At 42.5% G+C, this 20,398-nt stretch overlaps 1 protein-coding gene across 9 annotated transcripts in view; it reads left to right on the top strand.

Moving 5' to 3' along the window:
- The window catches only part of SLC25A26 (solute carrier family 25 member 26), a 131,068-nt gene that overhangs the window by 95,814 nt on the left and 14,856 nt on the right, over nucleotides 1–20,398 (top strand). For all 9 annotated transcript variants that reach the window (XR_005601145.1, XM_039546653.1, XM_039546652.1 and 6 more), the window contains one exon: nucleotides 12,336–12,405. Coding sequence is in view for 8 of the 9 variants with exons in the window: in XM_039546653.1 (XP_039402587.1) it covers nucleotides 12,336–12,405 (70 nt within the window). In the remaining variant the exon portion in view is untranslated. The remainder of the gene's footprint in view (nucleotides 1–12,335; nucleotides 12,406–20,398) is intronic.

Genomic DNA, 20,398 nt, shown 5'->3' with positions numbered 1-20,398 from the left:
TATAACTTCAAACCCTTTAAAATCCTGAACTGGTGGCCACCCAGGTCAGATCCTAGCACTATTGAAAACAGTGATGCCATTGACAACATTGGGGCCAGGATTTCACTCCCAGCCCCTGTGTTAAGCAAGAAATAAATTTGGGGTTGAGTAGAGACACTGGCATGGCTGGTTTAGGGTAGGATTCCCACCTCTAGCCTCTCTCAGATTTACTGTGCAAAGGCCATTTACTGGGGTTTCGCATGGAAGGAGAGGAAGCTCTAATCCTTGTTCGAGCAAGTGGAAAATACCTCTGATTGTAATTTTAAGAAGAGTTAAGATGTATGAAATGCTCCCACCATTAAAGCACAAGACCAAAACTACTTTCCGAAAACTGGAAACCAACCCTCGGTTGTTTTAACAGTAGTAGGAAGTATCAAAATCTTGCCAAATTGGGACTAAACATAGTTTTCCCTGAGCTGTGGCTAGGTGCCCACCTTTCTTTTTAGTCCGAGAACTAGCCTAGCATTTCTTTTCTACTGTAATCAGTTACATGTAAGTCAAGAATAAATGAAACCTGGTCCTAGTGTTAAAGCGTTTCCTTTCAGGCTGTATCATAAGTGTTCGCCCATACCTCTCTCCCTCTTTGAGTAATGATCAGGCTGATTTGGGGATTAAGACTAATCATTAAATAGCATTAATGTGTCTGCCATTTGCTTAGGTGCTGCATCACGAAAAGCAATTTGTAGTGCACTGCTCCAAGGCATGATGTAACCTCCAGCCAATCAGGAGCCTGCATGCCATTAGCATAACGGCTACATTTTTCTCACAAAAGAACAATGCAGCCAACAGCTGTTCTGCAAACAAAACTTACATTATTAGTGTCATAATCGCAGTCATTCACACGGCCTTTAAACACTGTCAGAGGCATTCTAGCACACCATCTGCACTGAAGGGAAAGAAACAAATGCAATCATTTCTTGTAGAATTACAGACACATTTTGAAAAAAGCTGGATAGCCCTGGAATGTCAATGCATTATTTGAAAAAGGAGACAAAAAACAGACGCTCACAGTTGAACAGACAAAAGGCCAGATTGTGATACTCTTACCCATCTGTCTTTGACTCACTGAAGTCAATGAACCTGCTACTGAAATCAGTGGGACCACTGGTGGCGGAAGGTACCATTCAGTGTAAGGGTATCAAAGTCTGGCCCGAAGTGTTGCACACTGAATTTCTAAGTATTAGCTCATGCCAAATGAGCCTAAAGAACTGTTTAGCTTTTTCAAACGGCTTATTCACTCAGGCATGGATGGAGCAGGTATTTGTAAACAGGTACCAATGGTGCAGCTCCTCTAGTTTGAAGTAAAGTTGTTTTAACTTTTAAGCCACTTTACTGAACCACCCCCTACTTACCTAAGTACTTATATGGCCCTCCTCTCCATAGTATCTGTGTGTCACTGGTACATTATACACTGCTATGGACACACTGTTTGGGAGATGTTTTCCTTAACCAGGTTTTTTGTGCATCCACTTTAGTTTGCATCAAGCTGGAACACAGATGGGGAAAAAGGCATGAAACACTGAACACTGGAAATGTGCTGTGGCATGTAGGCCAACTTTTTGTTCTTTTTCTCTGTGTATCTGGGATTTGGGTGGGTTTAAGATATAGGGCCAAGTTCACTGCTGGCATGAGCAAATGCAACTCAATTACTTCCAGTGCTTAAACCAATAGAGAATTTAGCCCATGGTGTTTGTCCCATGCTTGGGCCAGTATGTTTTCTGCAAGACACTATGCACATGTACTGTACCTGTGCACATAAAACATCATTGGAGAGAATATTTTAGATATGTCTTTGGCCCTTTGCTTTTCCACTATCCATGTAAAACTTGCAAATCTGCCTATAGGTTATTTATGGTTTTTTAATTGGGATTTCCCGCCTCTACCTTACTGTACTTCTGCCCTTATGAAAAGGACTGTAGTTTTCTATAATATTGTCCCAAACCTCTATTTAAAGCTGTAGTGTGTGGGGCACTTGCTGTAGTATATTTTCATAAAGCAACTGTGCGTGAACCCGACCAAAGGCCATGGAGACTGTAAATCACAAATGGAAAATGCAAAGTAAAGTTGTCCCTTTCTGACTCTGCTGGCTTTTCTAAAGGCCCCCAAAATAAAAATAAATAAATACTAAAAGTTTTTACTTCTCTTATCTCAGTAGAATGAGACCAATGTCAACTTTGCCACTGGAAAAGGTCTTACAGATGTTATTGATGCAGATGTGGTACCTGGGGGTATATTACACTCACTAATGGAAAGTGGTGAAATAAGTAAATTTATTCTGTGGGCTGAAGTGAAGGTCTTGGACCGTCATGGAAAGTGAGCAAAGAAGATTTTGCTAGTATAATAAGGTTTTAAAGCAGAGTGTAGTAGAAGCTGTGGTGAGGTAGACCCATGCCATTGTAGAATTTTCAGGCAGAATGCTGACTCAAGCGATTTCCAAGGGGTAGCATTGGTAAATTGATAATCCAACACTGTCAATGGCCAGGCTGGGTACCCACGTAGCCTTGACAATTCAGCATATGAGTTTCCCTGGGAATGCATTGGTATACCAAGCCCAGTAGACATGCTGACCAAGGACCTCTCATTAGGGTGATATTTTATGGAAATACTTAGCCCAACAAAATGTTGCTGATATTTACCATTTCGGTATAAGAAAGAGAGGCTCAGAAAATAATTTAAAAAAACAAACCTGTTATATGAGACTGGTTGACTCAAAAAGATGCTAATGGGATACAGACATTTTCATCTGCATGCCACTCATTCAGATCTGCTCCAAGATGTCATTATTGAGTCAATCTCGGTTACCAAAAGCCATTGCTTTTTGATGGGTGCTTAGTGGCCTATGTAAGATGAGTTGGTGATCTCATTTTAGTTCTTAGTGGGCAAGTGCCGAGCTACAAAAATAATCCCTGCCAATTGGATTCCTCGTTGGCAGCCTCACCAGAGAGATCAAGGAATGAATGAGCATGGAGACTGAACTCTTGTCTCACCCCTAGAGTTAGCTTCTCCCAAATAACATGTTGGTATGAGCAGCATGGGAATGTTTCTAAGGCCATTTCCCATGCAGTTTGACTGTGCTAGACGTATTGAGAGTGCTTAGTTCTCCAGTCTCCAGCTTTGCAGGAGAACTGAATTAACTAATGCCATGTCTACGCGAAAGCATCAGGGCTACCGTGCTGCAGCTGTGCTACTGTAGTGTCGTAGTGTAGATGCTTCCTACATCAGTAGAAGGGTTTTTTAATTGATGTAGTTTAGGGTCGGCAACCTTTCAGAAGTGGTGTGCCGAGTCTTCATTTATTCACTCTCATTTAAAGTTTAGCATGCCAGTAATACATTTTAAGAAGGTCTCTTTCTATAAGTCTATAATATATAACTAAAGTGTTGTTGTATGTAACGTAAATAAGGTTTTTAAAATGTTTAAGAAGCTTAATTTAAAATTACATTAAAACACAGAGCCCCCCGGACCAGTGGCCAGGACCCAGGCAGTGTGAGTGCCACTGAAAATCAGCTCGCATGCCGCCTTTGGCACACATGCCATAGGTTGCCTACCCCGATGTAGTTAATCCACCTCTCTGACAGGCAGTACAGTAGCTATCTTCACAGAAGAATTACTCATTGACTTAGCTGTGCCTACACAGGCGAACTCAACTGTGGTGCTCAGGGCGTGAAATTTTTCACTGCCCAGAGCAATGTAACTGGGTTGATCTAATGTTTACATGTAGACCAGGCCTATGTGACTGAAATGCTGAAGACATAAACAGAAGTTTTTATACTAGGGCTTAAGTTATTCTACAGTCAAGTCTTAACCCTCTCTGTGGGTCCAGCATACCTCTGTGGTGCAAGGCAAAAAAGTTGATTCTTGTAGCATGGAGAGACCGTGTAAGTGCAAATGGAATGTAGACAGCCTGTTTCTGTGTGGGACATCAAAGGTTAATCCTCCTTCAAGTCAACATTTAGGTGGTACTAAAGGTTACTAAAACCAAATAAGCTAGAATGGCAGTAAAAACAAATTATTTTGGCCCATTGTGCTGTTGGCCCTCATGCCTTCTGTCTGTCTCTCTCTCCATTCTATTTCTCCATTCTCTTCACATCTCTCCCTACCTTCCTGCTGGAGCCAAAAGAATCAATGAATGGTGGATTAATAAATGTCTGCACTGTGCTTAACAGATGAAAAGTGCTAAGCAGTCTTATTATTAAATGCAAAAGGACAGTATGCAGTGTGCTGGGAGGGTTCCCTATGGTGAGCACTGCTTTCACTGGCCTGTACGTTCTTTGCCCTAGGACTTCGCTATATTGACTAAGTTTGAAAATGAGTTTTATTTGGAGCAAGAGTGAACATTGCATTTCAGTTTGCGTAAATTAATCACATCCTTGTTAAGATCAAACAGATCCTAACAACATTTATAATGCAAGTCCTTCAGGGCAGGGGCTCTGTCCTCTCGCTTGTCTGAACAGAGCCTCGTGGAGTGACGAGTGTGATTTAAATAGTGGTAACAGATCAGGGCTGCAAAGTAACACTGCGCACGTACATTTTATTTAGTCACAACAGTGAAAAATGCCCCTGTGTGGAGGCCAGTACTAACCCTTAAACAGGGCTTATGTGGTGACTGGGACTCGGGCCGGCCCTCTGAACTGGGGCGAATATCACCCAAAGAACAGAATACCCTGTGATTAGTTTCTTGATGTGTTTCTAAGCTGTAGCCATTTTCTGCCTCTGCTATAGCAAATGTTCTGCACGTCTGTTGGGATCAGCCATCAGCAGTGTTGCCAATAAAGCACCAAGTTGTAAAGAGGAACCATGAAGAACAGTTTTTCTTCATCCTACAGAATAAAAACTGAAACAAATCAATGTGGTTGATTCGGACAGTATTTCTATCTGCTTTCATGGGCGTCTCAAATTTCATGTTGCTAATCATACCGCGAGGTCAACAAATCAACGTCCAGTAGCCTGTTGACTCCATTCATTGTGTTAATCAAATAACCCGTTACAGGAGCATCATGTGAAGGTTATTGTCTTCTCCTTGTTGCTTTGCCCTCAAGCCACTTCTAAAGTCACACACAAGCTCGCTAATCTGGACTTGCTTATTTGAACCTTGCTAATCACCTCTCTTGCCATCTGAAAGAAGACCACCTCTAACAAAGGGGGACACAGAAGCAAATTAACTTACCATGCTAATGTTTATAATTGGAATCAATTGGAACATTGAAAAAGAAGTGGGCTCAGTTGCAGATCTCAGGCTGAGAAGACACCATGAGCCTTGTTTGCCTCTTTAAAGCTAAAAAATATAATGAGGCATCTACCTTTGACTCAGCTCCCTCATAACCACTAAATATAATTATGCTGTTACTGCTTTTTTAAAAAAAAAACTTAGTCTGTTCATCAAGTTCTGCACGTAAGGCCTGGGAGGGATTTTCATGCGTCATGCCTTGTGAATAAATCTCCTCGTCTGAAGTATTTCAGCACACACATTTAAAAAGAACAATGTTGCGGTGAGACGGGAGGCACGACCGTACATCCGACTGGAAGGGGTTAAAGAACACAGCGCTAGGTTTTAGGCCTGGAGGGGGTTGGACTAGATGACCTCCTGAGGTCCCTTCCAACCCTGAGATTCTATGAGGAGTTAAAAGGAACGAAGCCCAGCAAGTGGGGGTCTGATGGGGAAGGAGAGCACCATTCCGGAGGGGGTGTGCAGGGACACCACTTCTGTCACACACTGATTTAAAGGCTGAAACAATACTCAGAACTTGTTGATACTTATTAAAAGCCAAACAATTTGGTAGGCACTAGAAAAACTACTTTCCTACAAACAAAAAGGATTGTGATGCACTTTGTAAATTGTATCTTAAGCTAGTTGAAATGAGCAAACTGCACGATATAAAGTAAATGAAGGGTGAGGGGCCTAAGGATGTCCTGTCAGAGAGCCTTCACAGGGTGGGTGAACAGAAAGTAGTGCTTTCTCCAGCTTGAGATGGGTTCTCCTCCCTGCGGTGAGTGGGGGAGAGCCCAGACCGGCTCTGTTGAAGGCTGTGGCATAGCTTCTCAAGCCCAGAAATCCAGGCAAATTGTTTTTTTCTCTTGGCACCAGCAGGCATCAAACCATATCTCACGATCACTGATCCTCAGACAACAGTTTTATTATTTTTCTTTCTTTCTTTCAGTCTGGCTAGTTTGGATTCATTTCTTCCAATTCAGCTGGATTTGGCTCTTTTCCCCTGTCCTAAATATTGACTCTTGGGAGCTATTCTCCCCCTTCTCCCACCTCAGGAGCATTTCAGCAGCCTCTGTCCTGCAAGCATCTCTCGGGATGGTGGAGAAGCTCCTTGTATTCCATCAAGGCAGAGGTTGCTGCCACCGCTCTGCCATAGAATAGACTCCTCCTAACAACCCCAACCCAAAGGTCCACCAGGGCTGGCTAGGTCTCTTGGTGGAGTCAGATGCCAGTGCCTTTGGGCAAGCAAGGTCTGTGCCAAGCCTATGGAGCAATGAAGCAGCAGGAGCAAGGGTTCTTCAATCCTGCTGTGTGGCTGCTTCTGTGGCTGACTCACCCCCAGCTAAAGCCAGGGAGCAGGAGATGGCTCAGTTGACTTCATAGGACCTCTGGTTCCTCAGTGGTGATCCTCACTTGTAGCACTGAAGCGGCACTCATTAAAAAACCCAGATCACAAGGAATATGCTGAGAGGAGTCCAAATGGCAGACGGGCATGAAGTGCTGGCGGGCAAGCATGACCTTAGTGGCCATTAGGCAGAGAGGATAGGCGTAGGTGGAGGCTGCAGAGGACAGGGAGCTGAAATCTATCCATGCTGAAGTCCTTGCCAGTGAAGGAAGCAATATAGAAGCAGCAAGAAATGAGTCCCATTCGGGGTTGAATGTCCAAGCAGCGATCATCTTGGCATGTCATTCTCTCAGGGCAGCCTCCTGTTTAAACACTTCGGACCAAAATGGGAAGAAACCTCCAGCTATTGCTGTGGAAGGATGGGCTTTACCTGTCATCTCTCAAACAGTATCCAGAGATCACCTCCCACCCCCGATTAGCCCAGGATGTCCGCCTTCATCGCCCACTTGCTTGCTTGAAAATGTAACTCCCTTGTGCTTTCTCCCATGCTGCTCCTGGGAAAAGTTCCCCGTAAACATCCACGAAACGCACTAATTCAAAACTCTCCTTTGCCATGAGATCTACAAAAACCTTCACCATGGCTAGGCTGCTGGTGTGCTGAGACCACGGCTAAGCGTGATAACCATGTTGTCTCATTGTTTCCTTGCACTCCTGTTGGTCTCTCTGTAGCCATCGGTTGCCTCTTGTCTTATCGTTTTTTGGGCTGGGACTCTTCTGTGTTCAGCGTGTACAGCATCTGGCACAACGAGGTCCTGGTCTGAGACTGGGGCTCCTAGGTGCTACAGCCATAGAAATAATAATAATGAATAAAGCACTAGACTGGGACACAGCAGATCTGGATTCAGTTTCCAGCTCTGCTACACTCTCCTTGGGCAAATCACATAATCTCGCTCTGCTTCGGTTTCCCATCTGTAAAAATTCCTTTATGACCTCTACAGGCAACCAGATGAACTCTGTTCCATGAGTTTTCTCTGCAAGTATTTAAACTACCATAAAATAAGATTAAAGGCTTTCTTGAATAATAATCCTACTTTTCTGTCTTGCCTATTTAAATTGGAAGGTCTCTGGAGCAAGGACTGTCTCTTATGTGTCTCTGTTGCCAGCAAAATGGGGTCCTGATCTCAGTTGTGTCTTCTAAGCGCTACTGTAATACTAATACCACTTCAGCTAAATAATAGTTCTGAATATTGATTTGTATTGATGGGATTTCTGGAGCATCTTGGCCAGCTGTTCAGTATATGACAGGGTTGGTGGGGAGAATAAGAAACATGGGGTTATCCACAAACACAGTAAGATCTATCTCTGTAAAGTTATGTGTCACTGTGGAAGGATAGCAAACTGTATTATGACTTTCCACCAGAGCTGTCAAATGATTAAAAAAAATTAATCGTGATTAATCGCAGTTTTAATAGCACTGTTAAACATTAATAGAATACCATTTATTTAAAATGTTTTGGATGTTTTCTACATACTCAAATATATTTATTTCAATTAGAACACAGAATATAAAGTGTACAGTGTTCTGTACATGATTATTTTTTATTACAAATACTTGCATGGTTAAAAAGATAAAAGAAATAGTAGTTTTCAATTCACCTCGTACAAGTACTGTGGGGCAATCTCTTTATCATGAAAGTGCAACTTAAAAATGTAGAATTATTTTTTTTCATGATAAAGAGATTGCCCCACAATACTTGTATGAGGTGAATTGAAATTTTGTTTATCTTTTTTACAGTGCAAATAGTTATAATAAAAAATAATCATATAAAGTGAGCACTGTACACTTTGTATTCTGTGTAATTGAAATCAATATATTTGAAAATGTAGAAAATATTTATACTACATTTACATTGATATTTTATTATTGTTTAACAGTGCGAGTAAAACTGCAATAAATCGCAATTAACGTTTTTAATTGAGTTAATTTGTTTTGAGTTAATCACTTGAGTTCACTGCAATTAATTGACAGCCCTACTTTCCACTGTATTGGTTGTCTTGAGTACACATCCATTGTATTGTTTTATGCAGTGCAGAGAAGTACCCTTAGTTCTATGTCTATATCACATCAAAGTGTTTACCAATAATTAGGATGTGATGGAGCTGGGAAGCCGAAGAGCACCCAGATTGCATGAGATTCCAGGCACTTCAGCCAGAAGATTTATTTCCAATTTGTTATTCATAAGGGAAGAGCGAGAGATTGGGATAAGGGTCCTTTGAAGTGAAAACAAAGTCTTCTGTTCAGTTTAACAGAATACTGGCTTGGCATGGTGGCCTGTTTGCTTTCCAACACTGTCAACGCTGGTAGGAATGGGTATTGCCCTGAAAAAAGAACCTCATTATTTCATGCTTTTTCTAATATGACAAGCCCTGACTAATCAGACAGGAATGATCTGGGGAAACAAGATGACCAAATTGTTGTGTGTAGTTATATTGGTAATAATTCAGTGTATTTATAGTATGTTAAATGAACAAATGTTTTTAAAAGCAATGTGATTATTTCACTTACTAAGGCCTTGGTCTTGCTAACATTATGCATGTGTTTAATTTGGTCTAGTGGCTCTAGAACGGGGAATCAGGAGACCTGAGTTCCAATCCTGGTTCTGCCACTAACCTGTGTGGGAATTTGGGCAGTTGCTTCACCTTTTTGTGCTCTGTTTTCCCTCCCATGTCTATATATGTCTATTTAGATTGGAAGATTTTTGGGGACAGGGACTGTCTATTATGTGTCTATACAGTATCTAGCAAAATGGAGCTGTGATCTAGATTGCAACCACTAAGCACTACATTGATACTACTGCTAACAATAGTGAGTGGTGCCGCTTAATTCAGTGTTTAAGGCTGAGGATATATGTATTTGCAGGAACAGGACCATAGTTTTTACATCAAGGCATTCGTTACCCTTTTCTGTGAGAGTCTATTGATTTCTGTGCTTAATTCTGCTTCAGTGATACCAAAACCACCTTGGGTTGATTAGGTTCAGTCTAGAGAAACGGGAAGTCTCTTTCGGCCTTACAAGCCCATCTTACTGCAAAGCCCTGTCAATTAGCTGAGCCCAGAGCTAAAGGAGTAAACATGGGACTTTCAAAATGTAAGCTTGGTCTGCAAAATAAATGTAATTAGAACAAACACAGTCTAGAGAAAAAGAGATGGTCACTTGCCTGGTTGGCCCAGGACGTGCCCTTTTTGGATTGATGTGTTATTCCCCATCTCTCTCTGTTTTGCGTGTGTGGGTTTGGAACTCCGTGTGAATCACAGAAATCAGAGATGGAAGGAACTTCATTAGATCATCTTGACCAGTCCCTGCCAATTTAGGATTATTCCCTATAGTAGGATCTTTAATGCCTTCCCCAGTCTATTTTTAAATGACTCAAATGAGAGGGCTTTCCTCGCTTTCCTAGGGAGACTGTTTCACAGTTTAATAGACTTCGCTGTTAGGGAATTTTCTTCCTGTTATCCAGCCTCCATTCTGCTTTTGCCTAATTTCATTGAACTGTTCCTAGCAATGCCCCACGAAACAGTTTTCCACCCTGTTTGGTTCTTTGCACATACCTGTTGTCAATTATAACCATAGTCTGTGGGAATTAATCACCATTTGCCCTGCTTGGCTGGGTCTTTGTTTTTACATAACTCCATTGCAGAGCCAGATGGGTTCTTTTCAGCACAGCTTTTCATCCGGAATAGCTTTTCTGCATGTCAGCATGTGGGGGAACCTCTGGATTAATTCATAATTTAACATTTATATAAACACACATAGCTCCCTCCTTTAGACTGCATAAAGGAACCGAATAAGACCTTACAGAAACAGCATAAGTAACCTAGACTCTCTCTAGCTGCACATAAAAGCTTAGGACCTGGGCTTATGGTAGACCCCTCGCAGTCTGCCCTGCATTTCCCTGCTCATTCTCCAGTAGATCATCCTGGGGTCTGCTGGGTTTTGAATAACAAACATGAACGGTTCAGGATACCAAGTTTTAGCATATGAAGTTATAAAGATATGGAGGAAAAATGGCATAAGTCACATGTGACTTAGACTTACGTGTCCCATTTTTAAAAGTAACTTTGTCCCTTAGGAGCCTGCATCACTATTGAAAATGATTTAAGCTTCTAAGTCCCTTTTGAAGATTCCACCTTTCATCTTAGACATGCTCTCCAGTAGGGACGAATTGCATGAAAAACTGCATGTGTCCACATTGTGTGCATTAATCATGACGGGCATCCTAAGATTTTGGATCATAATGAATCCACTGTTTTGAAGAAGGAAAACTGGCCATCTGCCCTGGATGCTATCAGTTTAGAAACCCACGCTGGAAAGCATCCTCCAAATCAGTAGGAAAAAGAATGGCTAGCATGAGAGACTGATCCTTAGTTGTTTAATAAAGTAGAGACAAAACTATTTAGCTATGGCAAACACTAATCAACATAATTCTTTGTTGTTAAGTAGTTTGATTTTGCCACATACAGATAGAACATAAGCATCAATCACACAGAACAACCTGGCTAGCATTATATGCAGTCACCCAATGACAGCAGAATGACAAGAGTCATACTGGGATGTTCTCACACAACCAATCAGGAGCCCCACACTGATATCACTGGAACTGGGCTAGTGCTGTTATCTGGAAGAGAATTTTGGCTTTGCAGCATAAAGGTAGCAAGGTTTTAAAGAACATCCCTAACTGTATTCTTGTATAAAAGAGGAATAATGTCACAAACATAAAGTAATGTTGTTGATTTCTATGATGGCAGCAGGTAGAAGAGTCTAAGATCAGGCCCCCGTCCTGCTGGGCACCGTACTTGAACCTACTAAAAGTATAGTCCCTGCCCCAAACAAGTTCTAATGGAAACCGAAAAGATGGAGATAAACAGGGAGGTTGAGGATGAGAGGGCAAGGGGCCAGTGAAATGATTCTGTCTGGTATAATAAGCAGCCAGCCTGGCATCCCCACAGTCTGTTCATTGCACCACCTTGCTTGCTAATAGCAATTTCACTGATCATATTGTATGTTTGTCTGGATTCTTAACGCTCGTTGCATGGAAAACGCCATGCGTGTCAGTGATCTGATCTCTACATGTATGTGTAGAAATGATGAGATAAAATAAATGGATTGGAGCATGATGTGTGGGGAGAACAACATATGGTCCCTAATCACACTGGGTAAAAAATCAGGGACTCACCTGCATTGAAATATATTAAACCAGGAGTGATTTTTAAAGAAACGCCCTGGAGGGGCGTGAGAGGGAATAGTTAATATTTTATTACACTAAGGACATCCCCTCCCCTCCCCCGCCAAAACAGGGGTGTTAGGCACATACGGGATGGAAAGGCAGAACTGATATCAGTTTTTGTATGGTTTGGGGTTTTTTAGTGTTCTGCTTTGCATTGTTTTATTTTCCAAAAAGAAAATAAATTTGTGAAATATTTGCAACTCTGCATTGCTGCAGACTTAAGTACATACTTCGCGAATCCCTGTAAGTGATTTGCTTCAAGCCCTCTTCAGTTCTTTCTCACTCCATCTGCTTGTTCGAGTACAAAAGTTCCTTGGGAAAAATCACTTATTACATCACTGAAAAATGCCACAAAAATAGCTTTTCACATGAGTTCCCATCTTTGGACTTAACTCACAGGGGGATCAGATAGATTCAAATGTTTAATAACTTCTTATTTTCCTTTCTCTTTAAACACAGGATCTCTGGTCATGGAAGCAGGGTCACGTGGTTGATTCTTGGCAGTCGGCAACCTGTGGAGCTTTTGCAGGTGCAAAGGATTATATGTTATACTGGGAAAGGCTCAAGAAGAAAGGAAAAAATGTGCAAATCTATTAAGTATAGCAGAACAACATTCCTTTGTAATTCTAGTTTGTTTAGAGGAAAATGGATCCAGTTGTTGTTTGGAAGAAGGAAAGTCCTTTACCGGGTGGTGGGGAGAGAACACTGAAAAAGGTGTCTGCTTGAAAGACAACCAATTTGTTTTTGACAAATTTCTGTTATTTAAAAACCGGGGGCCTGTCAGTCAGGCTTCCAGATTATCTTGGAGTTGATTTGTAAAATCCTCCACGAGGAGAGGCTTTGCTTGGGTGCGGGTCTGTGCAGCTGTCTGCCCCAAGCTGTTCTCCAGGGGTTGAAGTGATTGCAGGGAGAAGCCATGATTCACCATTCATGTGACAGCTGTGACAGCAGCGCAGATTAAGGAGAGTCAGGAGAGCAGAGGATAGCACTGCAACAGCCCGGAGGCAGGACGAAACATCTGGGCAATCTCCAGACGCTAACACAGGAATAAAGAATGGCAGAATACAATATCGCACTATTTATTACCAAACAAGCCAAAAGTTAATTGAATTCTTCAGTAGGCCTCTTGGCCTCGTTCAGCCTACTGTAGATGTTTAAAATAACTTTAAAAATGTCAATTAATTAATGACTCATCAATATATCTGACAAGTTACAGAGAAGAAAAACAACAAACTGTCTTAATAGAAAAACCAGATTAGTCGTTAAGAGATGAACGGCCAGAGCTTTTCCCAGAGGAAGTAAAATACAGTTTAAGATTCCAAATTGGTAACAGAATATATGGAAGGAATAAATCCTGTTTAAAAGCAATAATAGAGTTTCTGAAGCTGGAGATGAATAACAAATAGCTTTTGGCTTTGGTAATCTGCTGATTTACCAGAAAAGGGCCTTGAGATTGTCTTTAAATCATTAAAAAATAGGGGTCTAAATATCTCATATGTACATAATTGCATTTGAAGTTTCTGATCTCCACGTATTATTATTAGTAATGTTGCAATGGAAATCAGGTCACCAATCAAGCCTTCTCTTGCGGTATTAGGCACCGTACATATACATAGTAAGAGACAGTCCCTTTTCTGAATTGCTTACAGCTGAAATAGACCAGACAAAGATCGATTATCTGCATTTTACTGATTGGGATCTGAGAACTGGTCCACACTCAGATTTTGCACCGATTTAGCTAAATCAGTGCAAACCTTTGCATGGTTGCAGCTGTATTGACATAAAAGTGTTTACATCCAAAACCAGCTATACTAGTATTAAAACTTACAATGAATCAATATAACTCAGGCCTGAACATTTACATCAACCCAGCTACATCGTTCAGGGGTGTGAAAAATTCACAGCTCTCAGCACCATACTTAAGCCGACCTAACCTCTGATGTAGATGTGGCTAGGTTGACGGAAGAATGCTAGGGATTGTGTTGATGTAATGAGATCTGTTTCTAAACTGCTATAGTTAAATGGGTGCAAAAGCCCCTGAGACACAGAGGAATCATGTGATTTGTCCAAAAACTTCTCCCAGGAAGTCTCTGGGAGAGCTACGAATTGAATCCCAGTCTCCTCTGAGTCCCAGTCCAGTGTCTGAGCCACAATCCTCCTTCCTTGCCTTGTCCATTTGATTCTGCTCAGGGTGGTTGTGACTGGAATTGTCACCATCTACTGGCTTTTTGGTGATCTGTGTTCACCTCCTAGTGAACACGTGTGAAAGAAAAAACATCCAAGGACCTGGTCCTGTGAAGTGTCCCCAGTTCCCCCTGGGCTCATTGGCAGAGCCATAAATGTGAGTCCAGGACACTCAGCATTTCACAGTGGTCAGTCAGGACCTCACAGGTTTGGGTCTGACCGTCTGGACCGGCTCTGCAGAGGCGTCCTGTTTTGAACGAACTCCCGTCAGCATTCCGCATGGGGGTTTCAGTGCAATTGACTGCAGCCGAGCTATGCACTATGCATAAAGTTAAGCATGTGCATTAGTCTTTGCTGGGCAGGTGTCTAAAGTTTGTTGGATATGTTGTAGGAGGCGGCAAACTTCCCTTCTTTCACACTCTGCCTTTCCCTCCCTCCTGTTTTTTCCTCTTTTCTCCTTGTTCCTTCCCACCAACAATATTTCACACATCCCCTTGTTTTAAGACCAGCTCCAAAACTCATTCAGGTTAAGAGGATTCTTTCCCCTGACTTTGCTAGCTTTTGGATTAGGCCTTTGCTCTTTTATTTCCTCCCCCATCTATAGACATGTAATAGGAGGGCATCATATGGTGATCGAATAGACATTGCCTCCAATGTCAGCCCCTTTGCTACAACGAGTAGTTCCCTGATTCTGAAGTCTGTACATGATTCTGCAGCTAAAACATATCAGAATAAGCTGCCTGCTTAAATTGGTAAACGTAATCTATTTTATGAGGAGATCGGGGGGAGAAAACCCAAATCTAGCCACAGACGCAAACCCTCCATAAATAAAACTGTGTGTCTATATTGCACTAGAGTGATTGTAATTCACCACATTATAACCTTTGGAAAGGGAGAAAAAGGCTTTTTATGTGAGCAACAACTAACCCGTAATCACTGTGATGTTACCAATACCACAATGATAGTGTTGAGACACAGAGAGCATGTTGGACTTTACTTCCCTTGTGTTCTTTGCTTTGCCACAAAATTTGACCAAACATTTTAGAGGTCGGGAGAACAGGCGCGGTGATAAAACCAACAAGCTGAATACACAATCCTTTTTCGGCTTCTAGTTCTAGACAAATTGTTGGTTATATTTTCTACCTTAATCATAATGTACAGTTTGGTGGAGAGAAGACAGACAGCATCAATATAGTGAATTCCATCCAAAACACCTGTTGCATTAACGCCTGTGAAATTGCAGTGACTAAAGTCAAAGATCTTGAGAGACCTGACTGTCTTTCTTATTGTTTCCGCACATACACATTTTTACACATATGCAATCAATGCACTTATATATAGAAACACAGTAACCATGAGCATAAATGTAAATGAGACATTGAGTTCTTTCTCTGCCAGCTGTTAATAATCTAGTCCATAGGTGCCGTTTCTTGATTCATATAATTTCTTCTTCTTTTCTGGCCCCTTGGCCAGAGATACTGGTTAGAGCAGCCTGGGGGCTACTCTAATTTGTACCATTTGGCAAGGATCCCAACAGACCTTCTATCAGGTGAAGAAAGCCACAGTGCAACATACTCAGGTCAAACCTCAAACTCCTTCCACCCCCAACACATATTCTATACTAAGAAAGGCAGGGAATGTGGTGTAAGAGCCATCATAGGTGTCTCTGCCTTCTAGGGAACTAGCACAGGCCAGGGAAGTCTCTGTTTGAATAGAACAAAGGGAGTAGAGGGGACTGAGAGTCTGCCCCAGAATGTCAGGATGCAAAATCAATAGGATGCACAATAATACTAAAAGCTATTGTCCTGGCACCTGGCCTCCTGTTTCATTCTGGCGAGCTTGTCTTGCTGAAGATATAGCAGAAATAGAAGGGGAGATGTAGAGATGGGTGATGAAAATGTTTAGAATTATAGGCTTCCATCTGAGAGAAACTGAAAATACAGAGATTCTTTCGTTTAGAGAGGAAATGAATGAGGGGGGACATGATAGAGCTATACAAAACAGATAGGGAGGATGGACCACAATGGTTAGACCCAGTGTCCCATCTATAGCTGTGGCCATCTCTGATACTTCAGAGGAAGGAGACCAACACCCCTCCCATTACATTGGGGGTTCCTTCCTGACCCCTGCAGGTGGCCGACTGAAACCCTGAAGCATGAGCTTCTAGGAACATAGGATGTAAATCAGGAGTGAGCCCTGCCCGCTATCATCACAAGCATAGAACTGCAGTCATAAATTTGTCCAGCTCTCTCTTAAAACGAGTTACGTTGTTTGCCCCACATCTCCTATGAGGAGGCTGTTCCAGAACCTCGGCCCTCTGATGGTTAGAATCCTTTTTCTGAATCCAGCCTGAATTTGTTTATGGCCAGTTTATATCCACTTGTTGTTCTGCCTCCGAAGGTCTGAGCCTTAGATACTACGTTAACGGGGCTCTAGAAGTACCTTAGATGAACAAACTAAATCGGGGCTCCTATTTACCCTTTCCCGTGTCACAAGAACAAGAGGACACTCAGTTAAATGGAAAGCCAACAAGTCTGAAACTGATCAAAAGAAAGACCACAGAATTTAACCTGCGGCACTCAATGCAGTGGAAAAATTCTCTGATTAAATAGGCCCTCTTTCTCCAGGCCATAAAAAAAAATGTGGGGCTGCACATGAATGATTGATGTACTATAGTGACACAGGGACTGAGCGAGTCTTGTGAATAATGAAACACTAACGAGGGCTTTTTACATGTTAAGTGGAAGGTCGCTGTCACCTCCTTTTTGATCTAATTAACTCTGACAAGATTACGGGCTGGGCCTGAGAGCCTCCTTAACCAGACAAGGCAGAAAAAGCCGTGATGAAATCAGATTCGAAGACTTTCCTTTTGCAGGTACTCAGACCTCCAAATCTAAATGGATTAAATCATTACGGATGAGATCCAGGTTCCTGTATTCTGCCCTGGTTTGAGTCTTCCTTTAAAAGGCCATTTGGCTCTGCTCACCAGTACACGAGATTCACGGCTCTGCAGAGATCTAGCACCAGGCTCTGGGAGCACTGTACAGTATCAGTAAGGCATGCACTGAGTGGATTAAGAACAGGTTGACAGCTCTCAAAAAGTCCTTGTCAATGGGGAATTATCATTGAATGGGGGTGTTTCCAGAGGGTTCTGCACAGAGAGGGTGCTAGGCCTGATGCTATTTAGCATTTTCGTCAGTGATGAGGAAGTTGATATCAAACCGCTGCTGTTCAAAAGCGGCTGACACCAAGATCGGCAGCGTTGTAAGTGACGCAGACAGGGCGGTTGTGCAGAGTGATCTGGATCGCTTGGCAAGCTGGGCCTATTCAGTCAAAATGCATGTAAAACAGCCAAATGCAAAGCTGTCCGTCCAGGAACAAGGAATGCAGGCCACACATGCAGAAGGGACTCTGTGTCCTGCAAAGAGGTGACCGTAAAAAGGATTTAGGAGCCATAGTGAACAAGCCACTGAGCATGAGCTCCCTGTCAGATGATGCAGTAAAAGGGGCTCATGTAACTCGTGGGTGTATAGGCGGGATTGGTGAGCTGGAGCAGGGAGGTGATTTTTACCTCTGTACATGCCATTAGTGAGAACAGTCCTAGATAACGTGTACAGCTCTGGGGTTCACATTTGAGAAAGGGGGTTGAAAAATCAGAGAGGGGGGCCAAATAGAGCCACAAAAGATGATTTGAGGGCTGGAGAAAATGCTGTACAGCAAGAGCTATAAAGAACTCTGTCTGTTTAGCTTATCAAAAAGAAGACTATGGGCTTGTCTGTACTTAAAACACTGCAGCAGGACAGTAGACATAGTGCTGTCTACACTGCGAGTTAGGTTGGTATAACTGCCTTGCTCAGAGGTGTGGATTTTCCAGACATAAGTTGGTAGTGAAGACCAGATCTTAGGGTATGTCAACACTTACATTTTATAGCATTCTAACTTGCTGGCTCGGGGGTGAAAACTCACCCCCCTGAGCGCAGCAAGTCTGAGTGCTTTAAAGCGCTAGTGTGGACAGGCTCTGAGCCTTGGGAGCCGCGTTCCCAGCACTCGGAGCTATTCCCCTCTGGAGGTGGATTACCAGGAGTGCTGAGAGAGCTCTCCCAGCGCTCGCACGTGACCACATTCGCTCCCGCAGCAGCGCTTTGAAGTTTCTAGTGTAGACATACCCTTAGAAGTGACTTGGTTCCAGTGTACAAGTCTCTTTACAGGGAGAAAATCCCAAGATCTAGCCTCTTTGACCAAAGTAGTAGATTCTCCATCTCTTGATGTCTTCAAATCCAGACTGGCTGTGTTTCTAGAAGACACGCTTTAGCCAAGCACAAGTTACTGGGCTCACTACAGGGGTAACTGGGTGAAATGTTAATGGCCTGTGATGTACAAGAGGTCAGACTAGATGACATAATGGTCCTTTCTGGTCTTAAGCCCCATGAATCTATGAAAGATCCATGCTACACCTAAGCCCAGAGGACGCGTGTGCTTAACCAATAGGGCTGAACTGGGATTTAGGAATGAATTTCACCCATAATGTCCTTAGAGTTGCAGTGGTGTCACCTGCAGCTCTGTGAAAAATGAAGAACCGAGTGCTTGGTTGATCCTGGTTTGTTGAAGGGGCCAGCAAACTTTCTGGTGAACTTTGGGGACTTTTTCTCCTGATTCCCCCAGAGTCCTTTATGCTGGCCTCTCTCTCCAATGCTGCCTTACCCCTCAGCAGGCCCACAGATCTTCTCTGCACTCTACCTGCTGGTGTCTTGGGGCATAGTTTTCACCCCCTCTGGCCTCCAGGTATGTTGCAGGGTGAGAGGAGGGGAAGCATAAAACAAGTTGCCCTCTGTCCTATCCACAGGATGTGATTTTGCACAGTGCCTGCCAGAACCCGTGACACATGCGTGCACTTTGGACAGTCCAGTTTCTAATGCGCTTCTTTGAAATGGTCAGTCCTGTCTACAGTACAGCTTCCTTCCATTTATAAACCAGGGCCCCTGATGCAGTTATAGTTGTAATGCAGATAGGACCATTGCCTTATTAGCTGTAGCCTGTGAATGAAATTGTTCTTGGAAAGTAATAAACCTTATGAAGTTACCCTAACAATTATCTTTGGCATTTTGGAATACAGCTGGAGCAAACTGATTTTGTCAGACCCATTGCCTTATATAAAACATGTCTCCCATTACTGCCAGCTATAAATTTTAGTTCTAGTCAAGCATATGCAAACTTGCATTTAATTTAGCTGTTACGTTGCTGCATGTTGTGCTCATGAAGCACATTATTGGTGCTGTCATCATTCTAAATCAATTCTTAAATCTGTAAGAAATACTTCCTGGTGAGGGAAAAGGGAAAAATTGACATGCTAATGGCGAAAGAGCTGAAAAGATCCAGACGTTTGGGAAAATGGAGAACTACTCAGCCTAGATTAAACCACTAGATAAGAACGTTTGGAGACATTATATCCAAGAGTAATTTGTACACAATCCAGGCACTGTAGGAGCCTAGATTTATACCATTGCTAATGAGAAACTTTGCTAGGACTAAGAATGCTTTAAGAAACTGCCAGGCTCAGTTGAGAAAAATAATTTAACATTATGGGGACATTGGTAATACTCCATAATCTGCCCTGAGATTTGCAGTCCAAGCAGGACTAAAATCCCTGTTTCAGAGGTTTACACTAATCCTGTTCTGTGGGTAAAGGAAAGACTTCACTTTCCAGCCTTGTTAATTTGGAAGTGTTTATGAGTATTAGTTTAGCTACTTTAAAAATACAGCATTGACTTTAGCATGAAAGGTTCTAACCAAATTGTTCTCTCAAGGCCAGTTGGTCATTTAGTCCAGAACTGGCTTAGAATGGAAAGGAAGTCTGACCTTCAGTTAATATGGAGCAAGAATGGGCTGGCACATAGTCTAATTTGCTTAAGGTCTTCAGATTGGCTTCCTGAATGTAAACCCTTTTTCTGCTTCTTACAGGGGCATAGCCCCCTCCAAAGCAAAACTGATCAACCTACTGTGAGGAGAAGCTGGGCACCTTGATCCACTTATTGCTTGAAGTTCCCTGATCGGTTTGAGAACCACGGGCTCGCCCATAGATGTACCAGACAACGAATACCTAATTGTCACTGAATGTTCCTTTATGAACCATAAGAAGTTTCTCCCATGCAGCTGATCTAGAAAGCTACTAAAAGAGCCAGTTGGCCTTCTTTTTACATGAAGAATGATGTTGATATTGGAAAACTCAGAAGAGAGAGAGCGCAGAGTTAAAACACCGGCCAGTGGATAAATCTGATTTGCAATAGTTTACACATTTAAAGAGGTCCCATCCACCCCCTGGAGAAATAAGATCAATAAGG

Source organism: Mauremys reevesii, linkage group 7, assembly GCF_016161935.1.
Source record: "Mauremys reevesii isolate NIE-2019 linkage group 7, ASM1616193v1, whole genome shotgun sequence".
Taxonomy (NCBI): Eukaryota; Metazoa; Chordata; order Testudines; family Geoemydidae; genus Mauremys; species Mauremys reevesii.
The sequence above is the reverse complement of the archived record's forward strand: the minus strand, read 5'-3'. Positions and strand labels throughout refer to the sequence as shown.